Genomic DNA, 26482 nt, shown 5'->3' with positions numbered 1-26482 from the left:
GAGGCCGACTTTGTTGAGCAGATTTCAGAGTTATGACTGTCGCTCTCTGACTCTAACATGCTGAATTATTGTTCCAGCCTCAATCCAGTTTAATTCATCTTCCCGTGCTCCCTCCACGCTGTCTGCTGCAGTTATTTGGCGCAGAGCGAGTATCACTCAGTCGTTTTGTTGTTGTTTAGAGCCTCCACCTTCAACGTAATACACACCTCCTGCTCGGAATAAATTTATCTGCAACCTCACAAACACACACACACACACGCGCAGACACACACCGGGCTTGTCCTCTTGATCCTGTCTGCTGTATTCTGCATCCCCATCTCCTGTTTAGACAACCAGGCGAGCCACAAATATGCTAAACTGAGGAGAGCGAGAAAGAGGAGATGAAAGACGAGAGAAGAAGAGTCGAGTGTGCGCGAGGAAGAAGCAGAGAGAGAGAGTGTGTGTGTGTGTGTGTGTGTGTGTGTGTGTGTGCAGAGAAAGAGAGAGAGAGAGTAAGAGAATCCCATTTCATTGTAATAGTGTTTAATATTTATTGGAAAAATGTAAAGAAAATGTAAAGGAAGTGCTTTTCAGCGAGCGGGCAGGATTAGCATAAATAGTTTGGGGCTTGGACGTGTTTGGTCGCTGCTGCAGAGGAGTAAGGCTGTCCTCTCTATTCTCTGTCACACACACACACACACACACACTCAGAAATACATGCATATGTTTGCACACACACCCACTTGTGCACACGCCTGCATGAGTAAACATTCAAACATGCAAACACACACACACTCGCTGACCTTTGCGTGTGGAAACTCATCAGCATATAGTGATTTATAATAGGCACTGCCAATCCAATGCTTCTGTTTTTTCCTGGTTTTTGCATTTATTAGACAGCAGCAGAGAGCGAGGCGGACGTGGGGAATATTGGCTGTTGTCATTTATTTTATGCACTGTTACTGCTGATCAAGGATCTGTGTGCTGAATTTGACTTTATGCTAATGAATTGTTTGTGAATGACGTGAATTTAACAGCGCTGAACTAAAAAAAAAAAAAAAACTAAATGAGAACAAATTTGGCTCTTGTTTGTTCTTTCTAAACTATTTTTTATTACAACTAAAGTCTCGTTTCTGTAAATAATGACACAGTTACATTCACTAAAATGAACTGCTGAGATCTGTGAACACAGTGATAAAACAGGAGCGGTCAGATGTTCAGACAGGCCGGAACAATCAACATCTACGCAGATGATCTGTGACTTTATTTAGAGGTGCACCAGAAATGCTGCTGATAATCCCTCATTGCACAGAAAAGATTAAGTTCATTTTCTACCTTTTTCACTCCTGTAATATTTCTTGTTGTCTGTGGGAACACAAGTGACAGCAGTGGATCTGTGTCCAGGACTTTATTGTTTTAAACTAAACCTGAATTACCGATCGTGATTTTTAAAAGACAAAACTGTTACAGAAATTAGAAACCACAATATCTCGATGCTCCGAAACAAACTGATAATTTCCTGGAATGAGCAGAACATAGAGAGCCGACCACGTCCTCACTGATGTCATGCTTTGATAAATATACAATTATGATAAGTGCAAAAGGAAAAAACTGTAGCAGGAAGTTTGTCTGCAAACAATAATGGATGTTCAAGTAAATCTAACCTGGAGGTTTCTTTCCAGCCGGTCTGTTGGTCCGACTGCTTTGCACCCACCTGAGGGTTTTTTTTTTCCTCTCCATCACATTTTCTGATGGATTTTCCATTGTTGCAGTTTTAGTTTCTGCAGGAGTCTTTGAAGGCTTTCAGTGCTTAAGCTCAACATCAAATTCAGCTATTTCTGTTTCATACAATCATACGATCGAGATCCGTTTGTGCTGCCAGATGCACAGCGAACAGAAGATTCATGGATTTAAAGTCGGCAGGATCATGTGAATGTTTGTGTTATAAAAATTGGAATATTTACTGAATGTTGCCGTCTTTCTTCTGTTTTTTCTTCCTTCTTTCATGTCACCCACCAGTCTCTGTGCTCGGAGGTGCGAGCTCGTCGCAGAGGAGTTTCTTCTGTTCTGAAACTCTGCCAGAAGCTGCTACAGCAGAGTCAGGTGGGTCTGAGACAAAATCACAGATCTGATCACATCACAGTCGACCCGACAAAATCAAAAGACCTCCACCATCGCTTCAGATGGTTTTATGTTTCTTAGATTGTTTTGATTTGTACTCAATTTTCTGCAAGAAATGCTGTTGAAATTAGTTTGATTCAGTTTCTTTCCTTTCATGAAACCCGAGAGAATCAGTGAGAAAACCCTCATAAATCAGCTTAACCTTGAGAGAGGAATTATGTCGTCGTACAGTCTTTAAATTGTGAATTTAATCATATGATTTGCATCATAATAGCCTTTATAATTCTGACAAAACCTGTTTCTCCAATCCCCACCTCTGGGACGCAGACGGGCCCCATGGCGGAGGTGGGCCCAGAGGCGGAGCAGCACTGGGAGGCCCTGCAGCTGCTGTCAATCAACCTGGAGAGGAGGTGGGAGGCGATCGTGATGCAGGCGCTGCAGTGGCAGAACAGACTGAAGAGAGAGCTGGGAGAGCAGCAGGTTAGAGCGCTCTGACATTTACACTTTCCATCCTTCATCCGACACTGCAGGCAGTCAGCTGACGCACTGTTACACTCAGCGAGCATGTCGGAGCTTGATTTGATGCTAAGATGCAGCGTGAAAGACAGATGGTGCTGCGATTGAAGCTGCGATGATTTCGTTACGGAGCAATCTTCTCAAACCTGAGACGTGTTGATACGAGAATAAACTGGTCCTGCCTTTTTTTTATTTGTTCCCCTGATAAAACCGGGCGGCGAAGACAACAAAATTAATTCTTATTAAAGCAGCGTTTTTGTTTTGGGTCGTGTTTTATACAGTGAAATGCACGACGCACTCGAGAGGCTCCGAGCAGCACGGAGGCGGTGAGAGTCGTGAGGTGGTCGCTGTCACTCAATCGACGATCGATGAGTCGTCGCATCTTCTTAAAAGTTTAATTACATTCAACTCTGTGATGATCGCTCTTCAGGTGAGCTCTTCAGGTGAGCTCTTCAGCTGAGCTCTTCAGGTGAGCTCTTCAGCTGAGCTCTTCAGGTGGAGCTCTTCAGCTGAGCTCTTCAGCTGAGCTCTTCAGCTGAGCTCTTCAGGTGAGCTCTTCAGCTGAGCTCTTCAGGTGAGCTCTTCAGGTGAGCTCTTCAGCTGAGCTCTTCAGGTGAGCTCTTCAGCTGAGCTCTTCAGGTGAGCTCTTCAGCTGAGCTCTTCAGGTGGAGCTCTTCAGCTGAGCTCTTCAGCTGAGCTCTTCAGGTGAGCTCTTCAGCTGAGCTCTTCAGGTGGAGCTCTTCAGGTGAGCTCTTCAGCTGAGCTCTTCAGGTGAGCTCTTCAGGTGAGCTCTTCAGCTGAGCTCTTCAGCTGAGCTCTTCAGGTGAGCTCTTCAGGTGGAGCTCTTCAGGTGAGCTCTTCAGCTGAGCTCTTCAGGTGAGCTCTTCAGGTGGAGCTCTTCAGCTGAGCTCTTCAGCTGAGCTCTTCAGGTGAACTCTTCAGCTGAGCTCTTCAGCTGAGCTCTTCAGCTGAGCTCTTCAGGTGAGCTCTTCAGGTGGAGCTCTTCAGGTGAGCTCTTCAGGTGAGCTCTTCAGGTGAGCTCTTCAGGTGGAGCTCTTCAGGTGAGCTCTTCAGGTGAGCTCTTCAGCTGAGCTTTCAGGTGAGCTCTTCAGGTGAGCTCTTCAGGTGGAGCTCTTCAGCTGAGCTCTTCAGCTGAGCTCTTCAGGTGGAGCTCTTCAGCTGAGCTCTTCAGGTGAGCTCTTCAGGTGAGCTCTTCAGGGATCAGTTCTCTGATCCGCCTCCTTCGTCCACATCATGTTCGCTGTAAGGTTTCACTTTCACTGGTGTGCAGTGACGCGTATTATTTCTATGCTGATGACATCCATGTTTACGTATGAATTATTTAAATCCCAAAAACTTAATCAGACTGTTGAAGGTTCACATTAATACTGAGAACTTGGCTTCTTAAAGAAATACTTCAGTCATTCAGCAATTTCTCTAATTTCTCTGGATGTTTCTGGACTGAATGGATCAAATTCTGATGAAAAACGGCATCAACCACTTTGCAGTCGCTTCTTTTGTGTCACATTGGTTCAAAGCCCGACGCTCTTCCTGGGGTCTTGGGCGGGACCATGAATATCAAGATCAAGATATCTCCGGGTCGTCCTGACACTCTGCTTCTATCAGATCAGAACCATCGGTGCCTATTTGGGCTTCTTGCAGCCTACGGAGTCTGACGCCGCGAACGTCGACTCCGCTCTGAATCAGTCAAACGGTCGACGAGCAGCCAGTTGATAAAATCTAATCTGTTAGTTCTCGAGTGCGATCAGTGTCACAGAAACAATGCCGTCTCTGCCACCTCCTCCACAAACAAAAGAAACCTGGCAAATGAGATTTCAACACTTTGACAGTTTGCATATCACAACACCACGCGTGTGCGCCGCCAAACGGTTTGTCTTATTAGAAATCTTCAGCCAGCGAGCCGACTCTGATTCCACGTCTCAGGTGCGACTCGCTGGCTGATCACAGGATGACAGCACGTGTGAAGTACCGAACGTGGCGGGTGTTCAGAGAAATATCGCTCACGGGGGAGCCGTCCTGAGCCGGGCCCGCTCGGGCCGGACGAGGCTCAGAGAGAGTAAAGAGAGCGAGAGAGAGAGCTGAGTGCTTTGTTCAGCTGATGTAACGTGACGGCAGAGAGCTGCAGCAGAATGGAGCTGTTATGGATTTCTAATAGTGATGAATATGGTTCTGGAGAGACGTTCTGATGGAAACGTGCATTTGAATACGAGGGGACGGGTTCTGCAGACACACACACACACACACACACACACACACACACACACACACACACAGTCTCACTTATGTAAATACATATATGCATGTAGTGCACACAGGGACACACACACACACACACTCACACACTGGGAGAGTTTATTGATTGCCAGCAATTAATTGACGGATAGCGATGTGTTAAGAGCTCAGAGGGGAGGAGAAGAAAGGAGGTAACAGGTTCACACTGAAGAAGAGGAGGAATGTTTTTAGAAGCAAAGATGAGACCTCACAGCCTCAGTTTCATGTTTGAGATCTGCCACTAGCTCTCAATAAGAACTACGTAAACAAAAACAGGGAACCGAACAAAATGTATCGTAACCTCGATGAAACTGGTGGTTTAGTTGTGTTTGAATATTTCAGGAAACATTGAACATGTGGAGGTTGATGCGTGTGATCGTTATGACCGAGGATATCGACAATCCAAGATCTTTAAAATAAGGACGTGATTTTGCTGAAGGACGTCAGTGTTTTGTTGAGCGTTGACATTTTCTGGACAAATCTGTGGTTTCATTGTTTTTTATGTACACACAGTAAATTGAAGATGCATAAAACAGGTGGAGGATGTGAATGTTTAAAAGAAGACGCAGATCAGGTTTAACTGATATCTTTGCAGGAGAGTTTAAAAGTAGTTGTTTTTTTTCCACAGAGATTCAGAGGCAAAGATTGATTGTGTTGTTGTCTCGTGGTTTAGCATCTGTGTGTGTGTGCGTGTGTGTGTGTGTTGATGCACTTACCTTTACAGGGAGAAATAAAGTTGCATTGAACTGAATACAATTTAATCAGAAACCATCAAACGGCCTCTGAAGTGGACGAGTCGTTCAGAACGCGTCGGCTCCGTGATGAATGTTGGAAATTAGCAAGAATCAGCTTAATTCTGCTGAACATGTGCAGCTCGGGTTGGACTCCCTCTCTCACACCTCACACACATAATACACACACACACACACACACACACACACACACACACACACACACACACACATATTGTAGAGGAGGAGAAGACAAATAACAGAGGCCAGACACTTTGACCTCGCTGCCTGGCTGGAGAGTAATTTCACTTCTCCTGGGGATGGGAGAGGAATAAAGAGAGAGCGAGAGAAAATGGGAGAGCGAGCAGCGAGGTGAGAGAGAGAGAGAGACAGAGAGAGAGAGAGAGAGACAGAGAGAGACAGAGAGAGAGAGACAGAGAGAGAGAGAGACAGAGAGAGAGAGACAGAGAGAGAGAGAGAGAGACAGAGAGACAGAGAGAGAGACAGAGAGAGAGACAGAGAGAGAGAGAGAGAGAGAGAGAGAGACAGACAGAGAGAGAGACAGAGAGAGAGAGAGAGACAGAGAGAGAGAGAGAGAGACAGACAGAGAGAGAGACAGAGAGAGAGAGAGACAGAGAGAGAGAGAGAGAGAGACAGAGAGAGAGACAGAGAGAGAGAGAGAGACAGACAGAGAGAGAGAGAGAGACAGAGAGAGAGAGGACCGGAGAGGCATATATCTGGGTGGTTTAGCTTATAAATGAACACTTCTGCTCAGTGATAAAACGATTGTCCTCTCCTGGTCTGTGTGTTTGTGTGCGTGTGTGTGCATGTGTCCATGAGTGTGTGTGTGTGTGTGTGTGTGTGTGTGTGTGTGTGTGTGTGAGGCTCAGTTTACAGGCTCACAGTAATCTGATTACAGTCTGTAACAGAACAGGAGCAGCCGGTCGACTCATTGTTATTCCGTCTCTTTTACAGCTCAGATGATCCTTCGATCGATCGATCAGTTGATTAGTTGTGTAATATTTTCTATTTTAAGCCCTTTTGAGATTATTATTGGTGGGATGAAAATAAAAATCAAGGAGTTTGTTTTATAATCATCACATCATTATATAAACTGAAATACTCCACATTCACTGCAGAATGTAGAAGAAAAGAAGAAATATTATAATTCCCTTTGTTGCAGAAAGTAACATGAAGATCAATGTTATTCTCAGTTAGCTTAGCTTAGCATAAAGACAGGAAACAGAGGGAAATAGTTAGCATAAACATTTGTTTGTTGGACGGATCAAACCGATGAGATCTAACCTGTTAGATTATCAAACATCTCATCTTTAGTGACCTCTTGATAGTCTCAGGCTCACAGTCGATGGTCTGTCAGCGTCGTTACAGAATGAGGCATATTTCTTCTCTCTGCTCGGTGAATCTTTACGTCCTGTTGTTCAGACGGCAGGAGACGGATCCTCTTTTATCTTTTATTGGACGTAAATGAGTCTAAATTCAAGCTTCAGGGTGTCGTGAGGATGAGGTCTCACTAAGTATACCTGCTAGTCCGACGTAATATATGGAAATTATATTTTAGAACACTTTCTTGGCGATTATGAAATGTGTTTTAGAGCGACGTTATGAGCAACATATGGAGGTTTTCATTCACCGTTTGCAATTACATTCAAAGCAGCCTGTCGGCTCCTCCACTCTGCATGGAGAGGTGATTTATCTGTGCGCTTCTATTCATTTTGAATCAGACCGGTGACGCCGGGCTCCCTCAGCACTTTGACAAGCGGTACAGCAGCGAGCCAGCAGAGACCGGAGCAGCAGCAGCAGCTCCTGGAGGAGCGCAGGCACATGAATAATCACCCAGACGCTGCTAGATAGCTGCGCTCTCCTTGGGCCTTCCAGCAGATGCTATGCTAACAAATGGGAGCAGTCAAACCAGAGCTAATGGGAAAAAAGTTTCCAGCTTTCACCCCCCAAAAAACCCTGCACAGGTCCCTCGCATGCACACAAACACACACACACACACACACACACACAGTCTGTCAGCAGCTGAGTATCTGCAGGCGCTGCAAACACCATCATCATGTTTATGAGCGTGATCACAGTTTATTTCCGCCTGTTTCTCATGAAAATCAGCTCAGATGACATCAGCGGCCGTGGCTCAGGGTGTAGAGCCAGCGTCTCGTGATCGGAAGGTCGCTGGTTCGATTTCCCCAGTCTGCATGTCGAGGTGTCCTTGGGCACGATACTGAACACCACAATTGCTCCTGATGTTCTGGTCGGCACCATCAGTGTGTGAATGTATGAATTACTGAATTACTGTGAGTCACTTTGGACAAAAGTAAAATTTAGATCACTGAATCCACTCGAGCTCCCCAGAGGATGAACCCTTTTGATTTTAATGACTGCACGATGTCTCCGTTACCGACGGCCTCAAAGAATAATTAAACTAACTGTGTCATGCTACACCCCTGTTAGCACGTACACATCGTGCAGACTTTGGCACGATTAACGTCAGAACAGTGAAGCATACGGAGCCACTACGTTTCCCACATAACTTCTGTTGCACCAGTGTCATATTGTGCCTTAAAGGATTAGAAACCACTTTAAGCTGATCAGTCTTTGCTGAATGTTGAATGTTTTCATGTTGTCCTGATGCTTCTGTACCTCCGATTGTTTTGAGTTTATTCACTCTCACATGAATTTAAAGTGGATGTTTGAAATGTCTCCTGACTGGATTTGTATGTGTGTCTTATTTCAACACAAATGTAAAGTTTTCTGTCAGATTTTAGCCATTAGTAGCTCAAAACACAGACCGACTGTCCGTGTCACAGCTGGACTGATCCCTTAACAACCCAACAGAGACTCACTTCTGTTAGTTTCCTGCAGTTTCTGTGTTTCCTCTGAAGGTTCATAAAGTGAAAGAGTGACGCAGTCCTGTAGTCGACCTGCATCTGCATCCTGTGACCTTGAGTACAATCCTGCAATCTCTGAATTATCCTCAGGGTCAGTTTGAACTGTAACAGTTCTGCTCTATTCTAAAACAGTTTTCATTACAAATCTCAGTGTCACTGTGCAAATGATTTGAGCAGCAGATGAATAAAACAAGCATCTCGGACATCAGATGAGACTACTTGTTTTTAACTAATAATATTCTGTAAATTTAGTGATTCAGAGCCACTAAATCCTGCACAAACTCTCGTCTTCAGGAACATCTGGACCGGCGGTTTACAGAGAAACACCCTGGCATGTTGTTGGAGTCTGGGTGGGAAATTATCACCGCTGTTCGACTGGTTAAATGTGTCTGCCAGCGTGCCAGTTCGGCCTCTTTGGCAGGTGACCAGCAGCACTTTAGTTATTCCCTGCTTTTTAAAAAATGTGTTTCTGAAACCACCGCGGCCGCCAGGAGTCACCTCCCTCCTGTGTCCGGGGTCATAAAAACACCCGCAATTCAGCTGTAAACTGTTGCAAAATTACAGAAATGAGATAAATTACAGATATAAATTACACACAAGGTTTTCGTGGGTCATCAAATACTCGATTTGATTGGATTAGGCTGATTGATAGCCTCTCCCCTCAGCGCTGAATGTGTTTTTGAATGCGTCTGCAGCGGCAAAAAACCCAGTTCAGTCATTACCCCCCATCTCCCTTATCAGCACAAGGGGAATAAACACAAATCTAATAGAAATTCATTACACAGACCCACACACACTCTCTCAGACACACACACGCACAGCCAACTAGTTTATTAGATTAATAGGCTATGAATGGCTAATACGAATTACCCCCCTCTCTTGTTAACGAGACGCGGAGCAATTTGTATAATTATGTCTGTGGAAGGGAAGAATTCCTGTGTCTAAGCATATTTTTAGACAGCCGAGCTTTCTGAAGGCTTTTGATTACGTATTTACTTTGGGGTTTTCAGCTCCGTGCTCTTTTCTCTCAGAAGTCGTTTTTGAATAATTCATCGCTTTGTTCCAGAGCGGAATAATTTGTGTTGAGATTTATGAGCAATTGCTTTTGGGGTGGGCTGATTTTACTCTTTTTTTTTAAATGATCACAGAACGTGTTTTGTCAGAGTCGGGTGTCAGTGTGTCTCTTTTCAAACGGAGGCCCGAGTCGGAGACGGCGCTCGCAGAGGATTTCTCCTAACATGTCTTTTTTTAAAGAGTTCGGTGCCAAAACAAGATACACAGCATCTGAGAAAAACATAATCTTTACTCGCGCCTGTGTTTGATAGCGCAAAATAAAACATTGCATGCACTTTAAATGATAATAGAGAGCAATCCTGTTTTCAGCTTCTGTCTGAACGGGCAGTTTGGCTTCACGTTCGGCATCTGCAGAAGAGGAAATGAAGCCATTAAGTCCCGTTACACATATTTCCTTAAAATTATAAATTTCTCCTCCAGTATCAGGAAGATGACACTTGCTTCGATGAATGTTTTTAAACGTATTGATTTAGGACTCAATAATTTCTCAAATGACTTGTTAAGTTGCAGTTTTCATCAGAGCATTAAGTGCTGACGCATGATTTAATTTCGAGGAATAAAATTGTGGAAGAATTCTCGTCTCATCTGAGGACTTTGGGTTTGGTCAACGCTAATCAACAGAACCAAAATGGGAATATCTGTCTGAGGAAAGTGATGTACTTTTTTTCTTTCCAAGATATTTTGAGACCCGAGGACTCCTTTGGTACGTCGTTTGAGGAAATTCTTCATCCTCTAAAAGACGGTTAGAGACTACCTCGACACGAGATGATCGTTTGGTTCGGAGAGTGGGATGAGACGATCAGTCTCGTGTCTGTATGTTAAGTGCAGAGCCGGAGCTTGGAGGCAATTAGTGTAGATTAGCATAAATACTGGAAACTGGAAAAACAGCTTGCCTGGCGCCGTCCAAACTTCAAAAATATTCCTGCTCACAGCCGCCTGATGCAGTGACTGTGTGCAGCTTCCTGTAGTCGTGTTGTCACAGTAAGGTTGCCAAGTTTGACAGGGACAGAGTTTCCCCCCCAACACAAGTTTTAAATGTAGTACCAATGTTGTTTTTGGGCATCAAAACTAACTGTATGTCATTTCCCAGATGTTCTGGTTGTAGTTGATGCCAAGCAGACCTTGTGGTCCTTAGATCATGAGTGTACAGCTGCTGTAAACATTTCTCAGAAGTACTGGGAAGATGTCTGGACACACTGTTCTCTATAAACACATAACGCCTCTAAATGTAGCATTTGTTGGTTTGTCTACAGATAAAAACACACAAGATAAGTTGAGGACATCCAGGCTCGCGGTGTCCCCTTGATTCTGGTCGCTATGCTAAACTTAGCTAACCTCCTTCCAGCTCTGACTCCACCTTCATAATAAATGCACAGGATGAGAGAAGTGTTGAACCATTTCTTTGATATGCTGCTGACACTTGGATCATACTGAGATCTGACCTGCAGAAGGATGTTGTGTTTTAGGGATTCGTCTTTATTCTTTCTCAACAAATTCAAACTTTCTATTTTGTTTCCGTCTGTCTGCAGGTTCCTGGGAACTTTCTGGAACCAGGTTTGGTAGACCTCCATCAGATCAGCCCGGTCCCAGCTGGTCCAATGGCGGTGCCGCCAGATGACTCGTGGGAATGGGACGAAACAGATATGACAATCACAGAACCAGAGCCACAAGAAGAACCAGAACCAGACCTCACGCACAATCTCCCCACAGAACCGAACCCTCCTTCGGACGGCGTTCTGTCCAACGGGAATCAACCGGACTGTAACGTGTCCGGTATGAGAGGTGGATCCACATCAGAGGTTCAGTCCGATGTGACGTCCGAACCTCCTCCCCGTAACAACAACAACATCTACCAGGTGTACAGCCTCCATACTGTCGAGTTGTACCGACAGCCACAGTTTCCTCACACCTCCTCCTCGCTGCTCAGAAACAAATCAGGAAAACGGAAACAGCACCTCCTGCTGAAGAGCCTGAGCAAGGACTCCTCGTTCTCCTCCATCGAATCCCTTCCGGACCTTCTTGGAGGAGACAGAATCACTGGATATCGGGATGAGAGCGAGAAGGAAGGCGGCAGACGAAGTGGACAGTCGGGGAGCAGTCGAAGGTCCGAGAGCGAGAGCGGGATCGTTAGTGATACAGGAGACATGGAGACGATAAACTCTGAAACTCCGGGAGAGGAGGAGGATCGAAGGGAAGAAGACAAGGAGAAAAATGAGCACAGGAAGGATGAAGGTGACGATGGGAGTCATCTGTGCAAAGACGGCGTCAGCAAGTGCAACCAAAGAAGGACCAAGAAAGAAGAGTATGTGAAGGAGAAAGGATGGAGGAGAGATGAAATGAGAAGGAACAGGGAGGAGGAGAAAAAGAAGAGGCACAGGAGGGGAGGAGGTGAAGCAGTTGAGATCCTAATCAATGGTCTCGGAATCCTGACGCCCGCTGACTCCGACTCTGACTTCGAGGTTGGAGGACTCGGTGTAGACTCGTCCAAGGCCTTCATGTCTAGCAGTGACATCACGGCGTTCAGAGCTGACCAGCTGAGCGGTTTGGAGACTCCTCCTGCTGTCAGCCGCCGGGCGTCAAGTCCAGTTTTGTCTCAGGGCTCCTCTCTGGAGTCCCTCCTGGCTTTGGGTGTGGAGTTGTTTCCCTCCAAAGAGCTGCTGCATCGTAGCGCCTCTCTGGAGAGCTGCCTGGTCCCGTGTCGTAGCGCTGATACTGGGGGCAGCCTGGCCAGCCTGGGGGAGCTGGACCTGGGGCCGAGCAGGGAGATGGACGGAGGTGAACCAGGAGAACAGAAGAACAAAGAAAGTCCACAAGGAGAACCGTCCTCTGGGGAGCTGAGCCGCAGAACTCTAGATCTCCTGAAACGTCTGGAGAACATCCAGAGTCCTCTGGCAGCGAAGATGACCCGCAGTGTTTCTGACATGACGCTTCGTAGCAGCTCACCACAGCTGAGTCGACTCCCCGCCTCGCCCTCTCTTGGTGGTCGACACGCTCCCCTTTCCGGGATTCAGGGCTGTTCACGGAAGGGGCCACCATCCCTGATCAATGAGAGCTCAGCAACAGCCTCGCTAACGGAGCTGAGCAGTACTGAGGACTCGTCTCTGGGGTCTGAAGATTTCGCTATGTGTAGAAATCAGCGCCACCACCTCCTGGATCCCTCCGTCGGAGCCAACGCCAACTCAAGCTCTTGTAGGAAACGCTGCCATGGAAACAGCCGAGGAGGACAGGGGTTGGACGAAGCAGATGCGGCGAGTTTGAGCCTGGTGGTGAACGTTTCTTGTACGTCCGCGTGCACGGATGAAGACGAGGACGACAGCGACCTTCTGTCTTCCTCGACGCTCACGCTCACTGAGGAGGAGCTCGGTGTTCGTGACGGAGAGGATGAAGAGGAGGAGAGGTTGAGCGGTGCATCCTCTGGTAACGATGATGACGATGAAGAGGAGATGGAGGGGTCTTACGTCCTGGGGCTGGAGTACATGAAGAGGGAGCTGCAGACTTGGATTCGCTCTCCTCGAACGTCGTCTTCCTCCTCCTCTAAAACAGAGGTTGGCCTCCGAGACGAGCTGCAGTGTGGAACCAACATCTCCTCCAGCTTCTCCTCTTCCTCCCAGAACAACGAGCAGCACTGTTTCCTGAACCGCACAACTGCAAAATTAATCGAAAACAACACAAACAGTGGCAACGACAAAACAGACAACATAGAACAGGAAGAAGAGGAGGAGAACCGGAGGAACGTCACAAGAAGCTACATCAGCCAGTTTGTGGACGACGTGGAGAACGGAAACGTGGACCAGAGCTGTTTGAGAGGGAAAGACGAGGACGACGAACTCCTGCGAGAGGAGTCGAGTGTGTTCACAAAGAAAGGAGAGTCGCTGAGGGAGTCTTACGTCTTCACCAAGACAGGAGAGTCGGTTCACGATGTGAGTGACTTAATCATGAACATGGAATCAAACTCCCCGAAGCAGATCTGTTCGTCTCCGTCCTGTGAGCTCCTCCCCTTCCTGTCCAAGCGGGCTTCCTCATTGGTGGGACAGCTGAGAGGGGAGTTGCCCTGTCACAGCTCTTCCCTCCCCTCGCCTCCTTCCCTCTCTCCTGTCGAGGACTGCAGATCCCACGATGCCTTGCAGAACAGCAGGCCGGCAGCCGGGGGACGGAAGGCCATCACCAGTCAGGAGAAGTTCAAGTTCTCCTCCTTTGTGACGGAGGAGACGAAGAGGGAGGTGAGAGACAAAGAGTCGTCGCTGCCTCCCAGGAAACGACACAACTCTCACTCCTCCTGCTGCAACCACCTCCCTTCCCCCTCCTCCCTCCGTCCATGCAGTCTAGAGGAGGGCAAGAAGGAGAACGTGCACGACTTCGTGATGGAGATTATCGACATGACCTCATTGGCGCTGAAGAGCAAAGAGGGTCAGCCGGAAGAACCGAACCAGGCGGATACCAGTGGATCCATGGCAGACCAGAGTCCTGCATCACTGACGCAGATCAGGGACAAGGTACAGACTCTGAGAAAGTTCGGTACATCAACCAGCCAATCATGGATCCCATTACAAATAAAACACATGCAAATTGTTTTATTACAAATGCAAAAAAACAAATTAAACAGAAATTAAAATAACGGTTCAGTTTGGCTGCAGACGATCTTAATACATGAATTAAATTATTGAATATTGGAGATGCAACATTCAGAGTCCCGTTTGACCTCCTGCATTCTGTACATTTCGAGGACAAACGAATCCAGAAAGTGGCAAAAAGTTATCCGAGTTAATTTGTTCACTGAGTTGGAGTAATTCAATAAATCGCATCACAGATCATAACTTTTAGGATGTAATGAAGAATATTTTCTTCGGTATCTTTAGCGAGTGAAGTAATCTAAAAGCTAATCAGCTTTCAGTCTCGTCGTTTTATTTTCTGAGAAGCAAAAAGAAATCAGGCAGAAAACTTTCCTCCTTCTCGTAAAGGTGGAAAATATAAATACAGAGAGATTTTAATATGCTTGATGAAACTTGATGTTTCTCCTGGAATCTTTTGGTGATTCTGTTTGGTTTTCTGAAAATATGAATATTACTTGAAGTGGGAATAGACGACGTTTCATCTTTCCTCTTCACCCTCCTGGTGTTACTGATACCGGCTGATCTCAGTGCTGTTGTTTTGATAAGTAGGCAGATGGAAAGACAACGGTGGTGAGAGGAAACACAAGTCAACAGGGGAACAGACTTTGACGTAACACCGGAGCGTCTCCATCGAGTGGATGTCCCTCCATCTTGTTTTCAGTCACCTTCCCTCTTTAGCTTCTTCGCCTCAAGAGTGAGAGTTAACCCGGATGGTGACCAGGGAAAACAAATCCACTTCCTGTTTTGATGCTCCTCCATTTTTTCACTTAATATCGCAGTGAAAGCAAAGTTTATAGGGAACCAATTTATAGGTAGATGGTGTCTTTTCCCTACAGCCATTACACTGTACAATCAATACTTACTTCAGAATAATAAGTTAAAGCCAAAGAGTTTTGTGCTGCAAGTTTAAATACGCAGTCTAAATGTAAATAATCCAAAATATAAAACCCACAAGTCTGAGACTGAAGCATGACACAGGAGTTTCTAATCCTAACAAACTTTTTCCTTCCTGTTCCCATCAGGTCCTTGAACACTCCCACCGACCTCTCCACCTCCGCAAGGGAGACTTCTACTCCTACCTGTCTCTGTCCTCCCATGACAGCGACTGTGGCGAGGTCAGCCAGTGCTCCGAGGATAAAAGCTCCACTCCGGTTCCCTACAGCATCCCGTCCTACGTCACGCCCACACAAGGCCTCCACAGCCCGAGTCCCGAGCTGTTCACGAGCACCAGACAGAAAATATCCCCCTCCAGCTCGCCTCCGTCGTCCAAACACTCCACCAACAACATCTGCGCTCTGGATTTGAAGCCTGAAACTAACGGGAACACTGAGGAGCAGACGAGCCCCTCGCTGTCCCTGCCTCCGAGTCCGGACATCAGGGATGAGGTGACCCTGTTTGCAGCCTGTACCGAGGAGGTTTACCTGGGCCCGCCTCTCTGCTACAGCATGGCGCTCACCAAGAGACCACAACGGTTCACGCTGAAGGAAAATATGGAGAATTTGTCCTCTCTGGACCCTGAATATGAACTGAACGGTTTAGCTTACCTGCCTGGTTCAAAACCCAGTGACAGCCTTCAGTCTTTGTCTCCTAGTCCCGGACCAGGTAACAGTCTGAGCTACCTGTCGGCCTCGAAGCAGGATCAGCTGTATTTCCACGGATCTGTCGCCACAGAGGAAGCACAGAGCTCTTTCTCTCCTTTCCCGGAGCCTCGTTACAGCTCATTCTCCACCTCCTCGCCCTCGAACAGCGTCCCCGCCTCTCTCCGGGGGCCCGGATCCAAACCAGGAGATGACAACCCTTCCTCTCCTCCTCCCGTGTCCTCTGGCGCCGAGGAAGAGAGGCGAGGTGAGGACCCGTACCTCCTCTGTGATGTCGCTGGAGGAGAAGTCGCGGCCGCTGCGAGTGTCAGCGCGCCGCAGGAGGAGAGGAGTCGTAATGAGGGGCCTCCTTATCTTAATCCCCGGGCGCGTGTCGCCCCGATAGACTCCTCCGCAGCCGAATGTTTGGCAGATACTAAAACGCTTGAATCCAATATGGGCGCCGTAATGACCAAGATAAGTGTCTGCAGCTCCGCTACAAATCCCTCAAAAGAGCCAGCCGCCACCGCCACGCGTATTAATCCCAAAATTAACTGCTCGGCGATGAGAGAGGGAGATAGGGAGGAGGGGGAGCGGCGGGGAGAGGTGGATACTCGGCGGGTGAAGCAGGAGGAGAAGAGGAGGAGAGGGCGGAGCGGCTCGCAGCAGGAAGCAAAGACAGCAGCGGAGAAGCAGGTTAGTGTTCCACGTCTTAGCCCGATCTGCTATCTGAGGACATTATACAGGGCCTTGATACTGCACTTCACCTCTCTACTCCAGGTATTAGTCCGAGCCCCTCAGTGGGTATGAATGTAATGAGGCCGGCGTTCGTTTCTCTCATTTCCATTTCTAAGGCCGGACGGACGTGAGAGGTGCTGATATCTGTAACCTCCTCCTTACCCTCCTCTCCTCCTCGTCTTACTCCCTAATCCTCCTCCTCGTCGCTCTTTTCTTGTCCTCCTTTATTTCCCATCACTCCTAAACTTCTTCCCTTCTCCTACTCCTCCTTTCCTCTTGTTCCCTCTCTCCTTCTGTTATCTTCCTCTCCTCCTGCAGGTATCTCTCTCCTCTCTCCTCTTTTTTTTTTTTAACTTTTCCAATGTTTTTCCACTTTCTTCTTATCACTCCTTTAATCCCTCCACCCCTCCTCCTCTCTCCTCCCTCCTCCTCTGCCTCGTCCCTCTCTCCTCCCTCAGGTGTTAATGGAAGGGGGGGATTTGCAGACTTCTCAGTTTTTTAGTTAAAAGGTTAAGGTCCACAGAACAACATCAGCATAATTACTATCAGTCAGATTTCATTAGGATTCATCAGCTAAGAGCTTTCTCCCGTCCCGCAGTGATCGTTCAATTCATTTCATCGCTGAATTAGCGTGTTTGTGCTCTTTATAAGTTTTCTATTTCCTCATGCAAATGAGCGCAGCCTCGCTACGTCCTCTGTTTATCAACTCCTGCTCTCTTAAAGAGGAACACGGCTCAGCTGAAGAGCTCGTTTCACTTCTGATCTTAGTGCGAATGGCCTCTAGTTGTTTTCCACACGCCACATGTTAATATGGGCGACGCCGCCTTTTGTGCAATAAATACAATTTTTCCTGCACCATGAAACAAAATCACATGAATTCAGTTTCAGGTGGTTGATCATAGTAACTCCTCCATATATCAACATCACAGTGCTGAGTCACGACAGCACTGATATCAGCGAGTCACCGCCCCAAATCAATTAGTTTTAATGGAATTGCTTCAATCAGGGGATTAGGTCACCATGAGTGCTTAGACACCAATTTATGAATTGGAAACTGTCGTGATGGTGCCGACTTTAAGGAGACCGAGACGTAAATCATATCATCATTGTAAAACGTAGCATTTAGCTTCAGAGCTAAACTAAACATCTGGAGTAGTGTCAAAAGACTGGACGGTTGGCCTGCAAACACAGTTAGCCAACAAGCTAGCTAGCTTTCTAACAGTCAGTTAGCTAACTAACTAGCTTATGTTGGCGTGTATCAGACCTAATCTTTCATTATTCTTCTCCCAGCTTCCAGCATCACATTTTTAACAAAGATTGTGATGCACTAAACTAAATAAAAAGCCTCCTAGCTTGGCGAAACTTTTGGGCTTGCTTATGCTAGCATGCTGGCTAGCTTGCACGTTAGCTCACCAAATGCCCCCCCGACTAGTTGCTACTTCACCGATGGCTTCCAGGACCATGTTTTTATTGAGGAGCCTTTGTCATATTTTTCTGTGTCATGATCCGTTGTGTCGTACAACTAACTAGAATACCACGCCGTAGAGCGCATACCTCCGCCAAGGCCCGACACTTACATCAGCCTGATTTATGTTGAAATCACTTCAGTAGTTCTTGTGTAATCCTGTGAAAACAGAGGCAGAGGTATGATATTTTTATTAGCAAAATAAGATGGTAAATAATCTAAATATTAAACCTGCTAAACATTAGCATTAGCCTGAAGCTAACTTTGGGCTCCCTGTGCAGATTTCTTGATCTCTGCAGCGATCACTACTTGGCTTTCTTCTTCCTGTTATTGAAATGTGATTTAATTAAGGAAGAGAAGGAGCGACGGGAGTGAAGATGGTTTCGGTGGGAAATCGACTGGTGACCTTTATAAAGTCAAATCACGTCTGAAAGAGCTGTAACGTCGTCATGATCGCAGGAATCTTTATTCCATTATTTCATTTCTCAGATTTTAAGATTCTTTTTTGTGCTTTTTTTAATTTGTTGTCTTTCAGGATGTATCTTCATCGTTTACTGATAATTTCGTCGCATACATTTTTTTTTTTAGATTTATTTTATCTGTCGGACTTTTTATAATTAGTTTCACCCTGTGAACAATAATGATGTCGCCCCAAAACCTGCAGCAGCGTTTCCGTCCTGATGTGTGATAGTTTCCTCATTAGCTCATAAATTCATTAAGACGGAAGCATATGTGAAGATGTTGATGTGCTGCATGTATGTGTGCCTGCGAGCGTGACTGCATATGTAGATGTGTGTGTTTGTGTGTGTGTATCAGTAGATGTATGGGGGGGTATAATAGCTACACAAGTCTTTACAAAGCGATTAGTTGTGAACCAATTAAGAGCGCTGGCTGGAGAGGGGGAGAGAATTGTTTTCGGCCTGATGCTCGTTGTTTTAATTTGCAACTTTTCATCAGTTTGGGCTCAAAGAAAAAGAACAAGCCGATTAGGAAACAAAGACAAACAACATTTCAGCCCCGATAATGCCGTTTTGATTTATTCTTCTCTCCCTTCTCTTGTTTGTCTCCCTCCCTCCCTCTCGCTGCTGAAGCAAACAGAATAAAGTGGAACATTGTTTTCTGTTTCTCTGCTGTATCTTGTATTTGCCTTCGTGTGACTTAACAGTCTCTCTCTTGTTTTCTTGTATTTCTTCTCTCTCTCTCAGGTGAGCTCTCAGTCAGCCGTCCATCACGCCACCAGGACACCACCAGGGCGGAGTCAAGCCTCAGTGCGAGCGCCGTCCTCGAGGTCGGGGACAGTTCGAGTGAGTTGACGAGCACGAATACCAACAAACAAGGCGCTCGTTCATCACTGGAGGCTTTTTAAGTTGTGCGATTGCTGTTTGGGGATCGATCATCTCCTCACGTTAGAGTCAAATCAAACGCTCGCAACAAATCTGCAACACAAGCTGCGATTTGTGCCGCGAGTTTCACTGATCAGAACAAACAGAAGTCACCAGTTAGTTGTGAAATACAAAACGAGTTCAAGCAGAGCGCACAGGAAGCTTTTGTACAGGTCGTCCATCAACTGGAAGGTCGATGGATCAATCTTTAGTTCCAAGAAGTCTTTGTCGAGGAAACTGAACCCCAAATCACTTCGTTTCTTCAGTGTCTGAACATGCAAACTGATCATCAGGTTAAATATCAGCGTACGTTGTTAGATTAGATGAGTTTAAACTGAACATTTTTCATGCTGCAACTTCAGTTTAAGTTGAATCTTCTGTTTCTCTATTTCTGCACAAAACCTTCATACGTCAGTGCATCAAATGAAAATTACCGGGATGTTCTCGTCCAACTCGTATGAATTATAGTTTGATCTTAAAACCTGGTTGAGCCACAACGATCCCGACTGAACACACGAGCAGCGAATTAATTTAAATTTCATCATATTTTCTATTTTTAAACCCAAATCAAACAACGAAGCTGCAGAACACGAACAAAGGCCGTCACTGACACAACTCCAGTGTGTGTGTGTGTGTGTGTGTGTGTGTGTGTGTGATGTGGCCGCCCTATGGGTGCCTCCAGGGCTCAGCAAAACCTACTGCCCCCATACTCCAAAACACACACACACACACACACACACACACACACATACACACACCCCTGAGGGCAGGGCATGAGAGTCCAGGTAGAAGCTCTGACAGCCCAACAGCTGCAGGTTAGACAGACATGTTCACACACACACACACACACACCAGAGGACAAACCCGCATACACATTTACAAGCAAAGAAATACACACATGGAAGTGCAAAATCAAACTCAGTGTACACACACACACACACACACACACACACACACGACGCATGTAAACCCACGACAGAGGACACACACACATGCACACACACACCATATCAGTGATGCGTACAGCTGGTCCTGACCCCCATGGCGTGCCCCAGTCTATCCCACCTGTTCACACACACACTCACACACACACCGACACACACCGACACACTCACACACACACTCACTACACACACACTGTACACACAGACACAGGTGCAATTAAAGCAATCGTGAATGCGGCTCATGATGTGCTCTGTGACCCAGACAGCAGAGGGTCTGCAGCAAAACACACCGCAGAGAGAGGAAGTGTGTGTGTGTGTGTGTGTGTGTGTGTGTTTCATCATTGACTCATGTTGGGAAAGTTTCAAAAAAAAAAAAAAAAAAAAGACAAACAGAAAAACTGAGTATCTGAAACACACAGGAGGAAACAGAACCAGCGAGATGACACCGACGATAATTATAATTGTACATCTGACGGAACGAGGATAAAACCACCGTTCAATTATTCAGGAATAAACCAATATAATTTGTGTGTTAGTGCAGCTGAATATTTTAGTATAAAATCAGGACGTAAGAGAATGAAAGGGAAGTCAACTGTTTAAGTCAAAAAGTACAGAAGAGCAAATATTAGTCGAGCAAAACGGTTGTTTACATGTTCAAACTCATCTTTATAAAGATATGAACACAACAACAAACAGCAAAAGACAGAAATTCAATTTGTTACAAAGTTCAGCTTCTAAATTCTGTCCAGAGTGAGCCCTCTTCACAAAAAAAATCAATAAAGGATCTCTGAAAAAGAAAATATACCAAACTGAGAGAGTCACTCAGCTGCAAGCTAATGCTAAGCTAATCCAAGCTAATGCTAAGCATAAGCTTTGGAGTGGAAAAAAAAAAGACAATTGAACAAACAACAGAAATTCAGTTTCTAAATTCTGTCCAGAGTGAACCCTCTTCACAAAGATATCAATATAGGATCTCTGAGAAAGAAAATAAACCCAACATCGACTCAGAGTTTCCTCCGATACAAGTCGGCTGCAGGCTAATGCTAAGCTAATATAAAATAAGTGTAAGTAGGCTTTGGATTAGAAAAAGCTCATTATGACAACAAATCCAAACAGACGCAGACTAACAGAAGGAAATATTGCAGCGGGTCTATTTTCAGCGGCGGATGAATCCACATTCAGAGTTCTGGTGGGTGTTTGTTTTTGGGAGTTTTTATCTGACATCATCCGACTTTAACGATGGCTGTGCTCCATTTATAACGATGTCATGTGGTCGACGTCGACATAACGAGCTCTCTCTCTCCACATTCCTGCAGAGACTTCCTGTGTTGGGAGCAGCAGCCTCCAGGATCCAGCTGTAAAGGGAACTCTCTCCGTCGCCTCCCCGCCCAGCTGATCTCTCCTCCCGGCTTCCTCTCTGCTCCTGGAGCCTTTCACCTCCACCATCTCCTCCCTCCCCTCCCCCGATCTCACTGCTGTAACCGGACGGATCATTAAGACACTGGACTGAAAACTCATCCGGCAGTTTCAGGATCACCGTGGAACTGATGTTAAACTGTTGGATCTGATGTTTTCATGGGAATAATGATGTCAGGAGTGACGATGGAGCAGAAACTTCTGACTCCGACTGTGAGAAATACGTAGAATTTACATCCATTATGAGAAAAATGTAAACGTTTATAACCAGTATGTCTGACAACAGTGTAAATTGATCACAAATAGGAAACTACAACATATTGAGCTTGTGATCCTTCAGTTTTTATTGCAGTTAAATTCCATGTTTCTGACGGAAGATCACTGAGAATAATCTGTTGGATTTCTGATATTTCACTAATAAATTCCATCCCAGGAGCAGCATAATCCTTTTATTAATCTATTTTAGTGATTTTTATAAGCATTTATTTGTGTTGGAGAGGTCAGACGGTACCGCTTGTGCCGATGCAGAATGAAGAATTATCTCTGATGTAGAGAAATGTTGTCAAACTGACCTGAGATCAGCTGATTTTATCTTAACAAACTGTACACTGCAGTGTTTTCAGCACAGGAAGCACGTCGCTTCTTTAAAACCAACACTCAGTGTCTCTATACGATGTCAGTATTCATCATCTGTTGCTGTGACCCGGTCCGACTCAGTAGAACTTTTGACAGTCGTGTCTCATCGTGTCAGCGCCACACTGCAGCTGTGAGTAGATAAACTGCCTCCGACCTCCGAAACTAAATAAGTTCAAGCTTCCATTTAGAGATATTTAACGGGCTGGAAGAAGCTGCTGTCGACAGACGTGAAGAAAAACAATAAAAGCTACAAATATTAAGACATGTAAAAAGACCCACTTTAGCATCAGTTTAATCAGCTCTGTTGAACTTTGATGTGATCAAATACAAATCTCTGCGAGAGACGGAGAGCATGACTGAATCATGACTGAACAGGAAAGCTGAGGATTTGGACTCAAAGGGTGGAAAATCATTACCGACTATCAAACACACGCTGGCAGACTTTGATTTAGTCGTGCTCGTCTCTTTCATTTCCAGAGTTGAACTGGAGTCTGACTGCGGAAGACAAAAAAAAACCTCAAGACAGCATCAGTTGTTTACTGAAACGCCTAATCGACATGTTGTTATGTTCATCTGACGAGGATCTCGTGAAGCTGCGTGATCGAGTTGAAGAGAAGGTGAAACCAACGTGTTGATGTCGTCGAGCAGAAGGAACAAACGCACGACGATCGTGTTTCCACCAACGTACGTTTGGGTGCATTTAGAAGTTTTGCACTACCGAAAACATCAACACCTGAAATAACTCGTATTTCAAACATTCGCTTTAAATTTTGCTGCACAATTAAATGGAAATACGACTCTGGTCATCCTCCTGATATGAGTTAATATATGTACTCAGACACTCAGATCTGTTGGTTGAAATGCTCAACAAGACGAACAAAGTAAAGTTGTGTTTTCATACCAGCTGGATCTCGACTCTGACGGGTTGTTTGTGTCGTCGACTCTTCAAACCTTCAAAGTCAGAAGTGTTCGTGTCCAAACGCTCTTTCTTCTTGTTGTCGATGAAGCCGCGGTGACTCTTCTGTAGGAGGTTTAATCTGATTTTAATTTCATCTTCTGTGAAGTCAGGTCAGCAACATCGCCGCTTTCCAAACCCTCGTGTGGCCTGCTTTTGTCTGAATTTGGAGAACATAACTCGTTGTCTCCAAGACTTCCTGGTATGTTGACGTTTACAGTCTTTTAATGCAACGATCTGGTGGTAAACTCCACATGGACCGCCCGTGCAGACCACCTCATTCGCAGTAGAATTCTTTGACAACAACCGATTTACTGCAAGTATTCTTGGTCAGTTTCGTTGGCCAGTAGCTCAGTCGGTCCAGCGTTAGTAGTTAGTAGTGGAAAGGTCTTGGTGATCCTCGGTGTGGACGATCTTGTTTGAGGTCAGGCAACAACAAAGGTGCAACTTCTTGATAGTTCACTTCAAAGCTTCCATCGTCCGTGTTGATGAGAAATACCCGAACATACCATTGAGTCCTCCATCGAGTGCAGGTTCAGCAAGTTGAATACAAAACTCAACTATTGTTTCCTCTGAATTCTTGGACAACGACCAGTTTCCTGCAGGTACTCTTGGTCAGTCCGGTCAGCCAGAGGTTCAGTCGATCCAACGTCAGTAGACTAACAATGACTTCTTGAAGGTCCCTTGTGTTGGAGGGAGGTCCAGGGTCAAGCACTCTTGGTCAGCACGGTTGATATTTACTGTAAAGTAAAGTACACTCCAAAGTTTCCAACTTCCATGTTGACAAGAACTACCTGAACAAACCGCTGAGTCCTCCGTAGACCATCTCATGTTCATCCATCTGACCTTTGAGGGATGCATCGCCTTGAAACGGGGCACAAATGTTTTGTGACCAACCATCATTTGGAGGTCCTGGTTGATTCTAAGAACCGACAGGGGATTTTAGTGATGCATTAGAGAATATACCTGCTGCTATAGTGGTGGAAGATGTCACTGGAATAATTTTCACACCCACCAGGTTAAATCTTCATCCTGAACTAAACCTGTCCCCTCCCTGCCGGCAGCAGAACTGAGGGTCGCACCAGGTGTCCAAAAATAAAGAGTAACATTAACTAGATGATATTTTATCTATGCAACACGACCAAAGTTGGCAAAAGCTGAAACGGTGTTGTTGTGTAGGCGTTGAGGTTTGATGACTGTTGACGGGGGCGTGTGTTGTTATTAATTCTGCTGTATGTATGTACACCACTACTGTACCATGTATTGTTTCTTTTTTTTTATTTTCTAGACGACTCTTGAGACGATGATTAGCAGTGACGCTGGGGTTTGGGATCGGTGTTGAGACGGGTGTGTGTGTGTGTGTGTGTTTAGGACAAAATAGGGTTTGAAATCTTTAAAATATAATTGTGTGCCTTGCTCTACTGTTACTACTTCTACCTTTTTTTTTGTTAATTAAAAACCACTGCTTTCCCAGTTAGGTGAAAACATGCAACAAAAAATTAAAAATTCAAGCAAGGTTGGAGTTGAGCTTGTGTATATATGTGACGGTGTAAAATGCAGACGGAGGAATGCTTGGTGTTTGTGTTTATTTAACTCTGTATGTGACCTGTGATGTGGAATATCTTTATTATTAGTATTGGCCATAAAGAGCTTGACTGCATGGTTCCTGTGAACTACAATGTAAAACCAACTGTTGACAAATAAACTTAATTTATTGGGAAAACAAATCCGACGTCTGTATTTTGCTCATTATGCCTGTTTGTTTTGTTTTTTTGTGGTATAATTGACATGAAAACAGATCAGAATGTAGAAAAGTTTAAATAAGTGGAACGTGACATTTATCAGTAATAGATTAATTCAATTTAACATGTATTTTTCTATGTTAGCTCGCTACTTATCGGTCTTAGTTGGCAAGCTAACCTTAGCTAACAACAACCATAATAGCATCAGATATTTTACATGCTCTGCAGTAATTTTAGCTTTGACTGTTTTAGTGGGTGCAAACTGTTTGCTGATGATCGTCGACTCTATATTTGAGTTGTTGTGGCTGTCGGAGAGGCTCCTCGTCTGATTGGCGTGTTAATAGTTCCCACAAGTTCTGGTCACAGACACAGAACGCTGTTACTAAAAATGTTTTGGATGTTTTTAAAATGATGTTCTGTTTCCATTTTCAAATCCAACTCAGAGTCATATGCCTTTGCTTCACTACTGCACCTATAAAATACGTCTTTTTTGGTATGATCAGACCAAACTAGCTTTCCTGGATCGTATTTTATCGCCATAAACGAACCTCGAGTGATGTGGTCCTTCCAGCTGTTTTCAGTCTGAAGGTTTTGTTGCTGCTAAAATGCTTTTAATGCACAGCAGCTCTGAAATCTGATGGAGGACTGAAGATGCGAGTGTTTGGGAAAAAAAAAAAGGCGTGAAAGTCATTATTAACTCAACGGTGTCGCCTTTTTCCCTTCATCTGGCAGGTTGGCGAGCTTTAATGTCATGTTTTGGACAGAATCCATCAACTGTGGAGGACGTAACGCTCAAATCAAAGCTGCCATTCAGAAGTTTTCTTAAACAACAGACGTGTGTCAGGCCCTCAATCATCAGAGATGCATCATTAACATTTTTTTTTGATCTTCCAAAGATTCATTTCTTGCCCTTAATCAGACCTGTGTTTTCAGTCCGCACACTGACGGAAACTTTTAACTGCTGAGGAGATGAAGTAGGACTGAAAGCTGCAGCGGGTGATTGGATTGGATGATAAACACACTTTGAGGATATTACAGAACGTTAAATAATGTTTACTTCATCAGACGGAGGTCAGTTTGTGAAACAGGAAGATGCTGCTGGTGACACGGAGACGACGGCGGGATGATGATGAAGAGGAGCGCTGTGATGTGTTTTTACCTCTGCTGAATGTAAAGGACACACACTGCAAATCAATTGGTCCCTGATTACAGAGACTGTCCTTGATAACATCCTTTAGAGCTGAACTCGGTCCGATGCCGCTGGTCTGGTGATGAAATGTCTCTTTTCACATCAGAGCAAATCATAAAAATGTCCCTGCAGCTCATACTGGGGCTGGAATGATTGTTTTTAAAGTATCGGCCTTCGATTACAGAACAAAACCAACTCTAACGCCT

The 26482-nt window shown here is 45.3% G+C and overlaps 1 protein-coding gene across 8 annotated transcripts in view; it reads left to right on the top strand.

The window, feature by feature from the left end:
* Nucleotides 1-25072, top strand: part of akap6 (A kinase (PRKA) anchor protein 6) — a 170321-nt gene extending 145249 nt beyond the window's left edge. For all 8 annotated transcript variants that reach the window (XM_037071519.1, XM_037071521.1, XM_037071515.1 and 5 more), the window contains 6 exons: nt 1999-2082; nt 2428-2580; nt 11152-14115; nt 15255-16505; nt 19218-19316; nt 21655-25072. In XM_037071519.1, coding sequence (XP_036927414.1) covers nt 1999-2082; nt 2428-2580; nt 11152-14115; nt 15255-16505; nt 19218-19316; nt 21655-21699 — 4596 coding nt within the window. In that variant the 3' untranslated portion in view covers nt 21700-25072. The remainder of the gene's footprint in view (nt 1-1998; nt 2083-2427; nt 2581-11151; nt 14116-15254; nt 16506-19217; nt 19317-21654) is intronic.
* Nucleotides 25073-26482: the final 1410 nt, after the last annotated feature.

This window comes from Acanthopagrus latus, chromosome 16 (assembly GCF_904848185.1).
Source record: "Acanthopagrus latus isolate v.2019 chromosome 16, fAcaLat1.1, whole genome shotgun sequence".
Taxonomy (NCBI): domain Eukaryota; kingdom Metazoa; phylum Chordata; class Actinopteri; order Spariformes; family Sparidae; genus Acanthopagrus; species Acanthopagrus latus.
The sequence above is the reverse complement of the archived record's forward strand: the minus strand, read 5'-3'. Positions and strand labels throughout refer to the sequence as shown.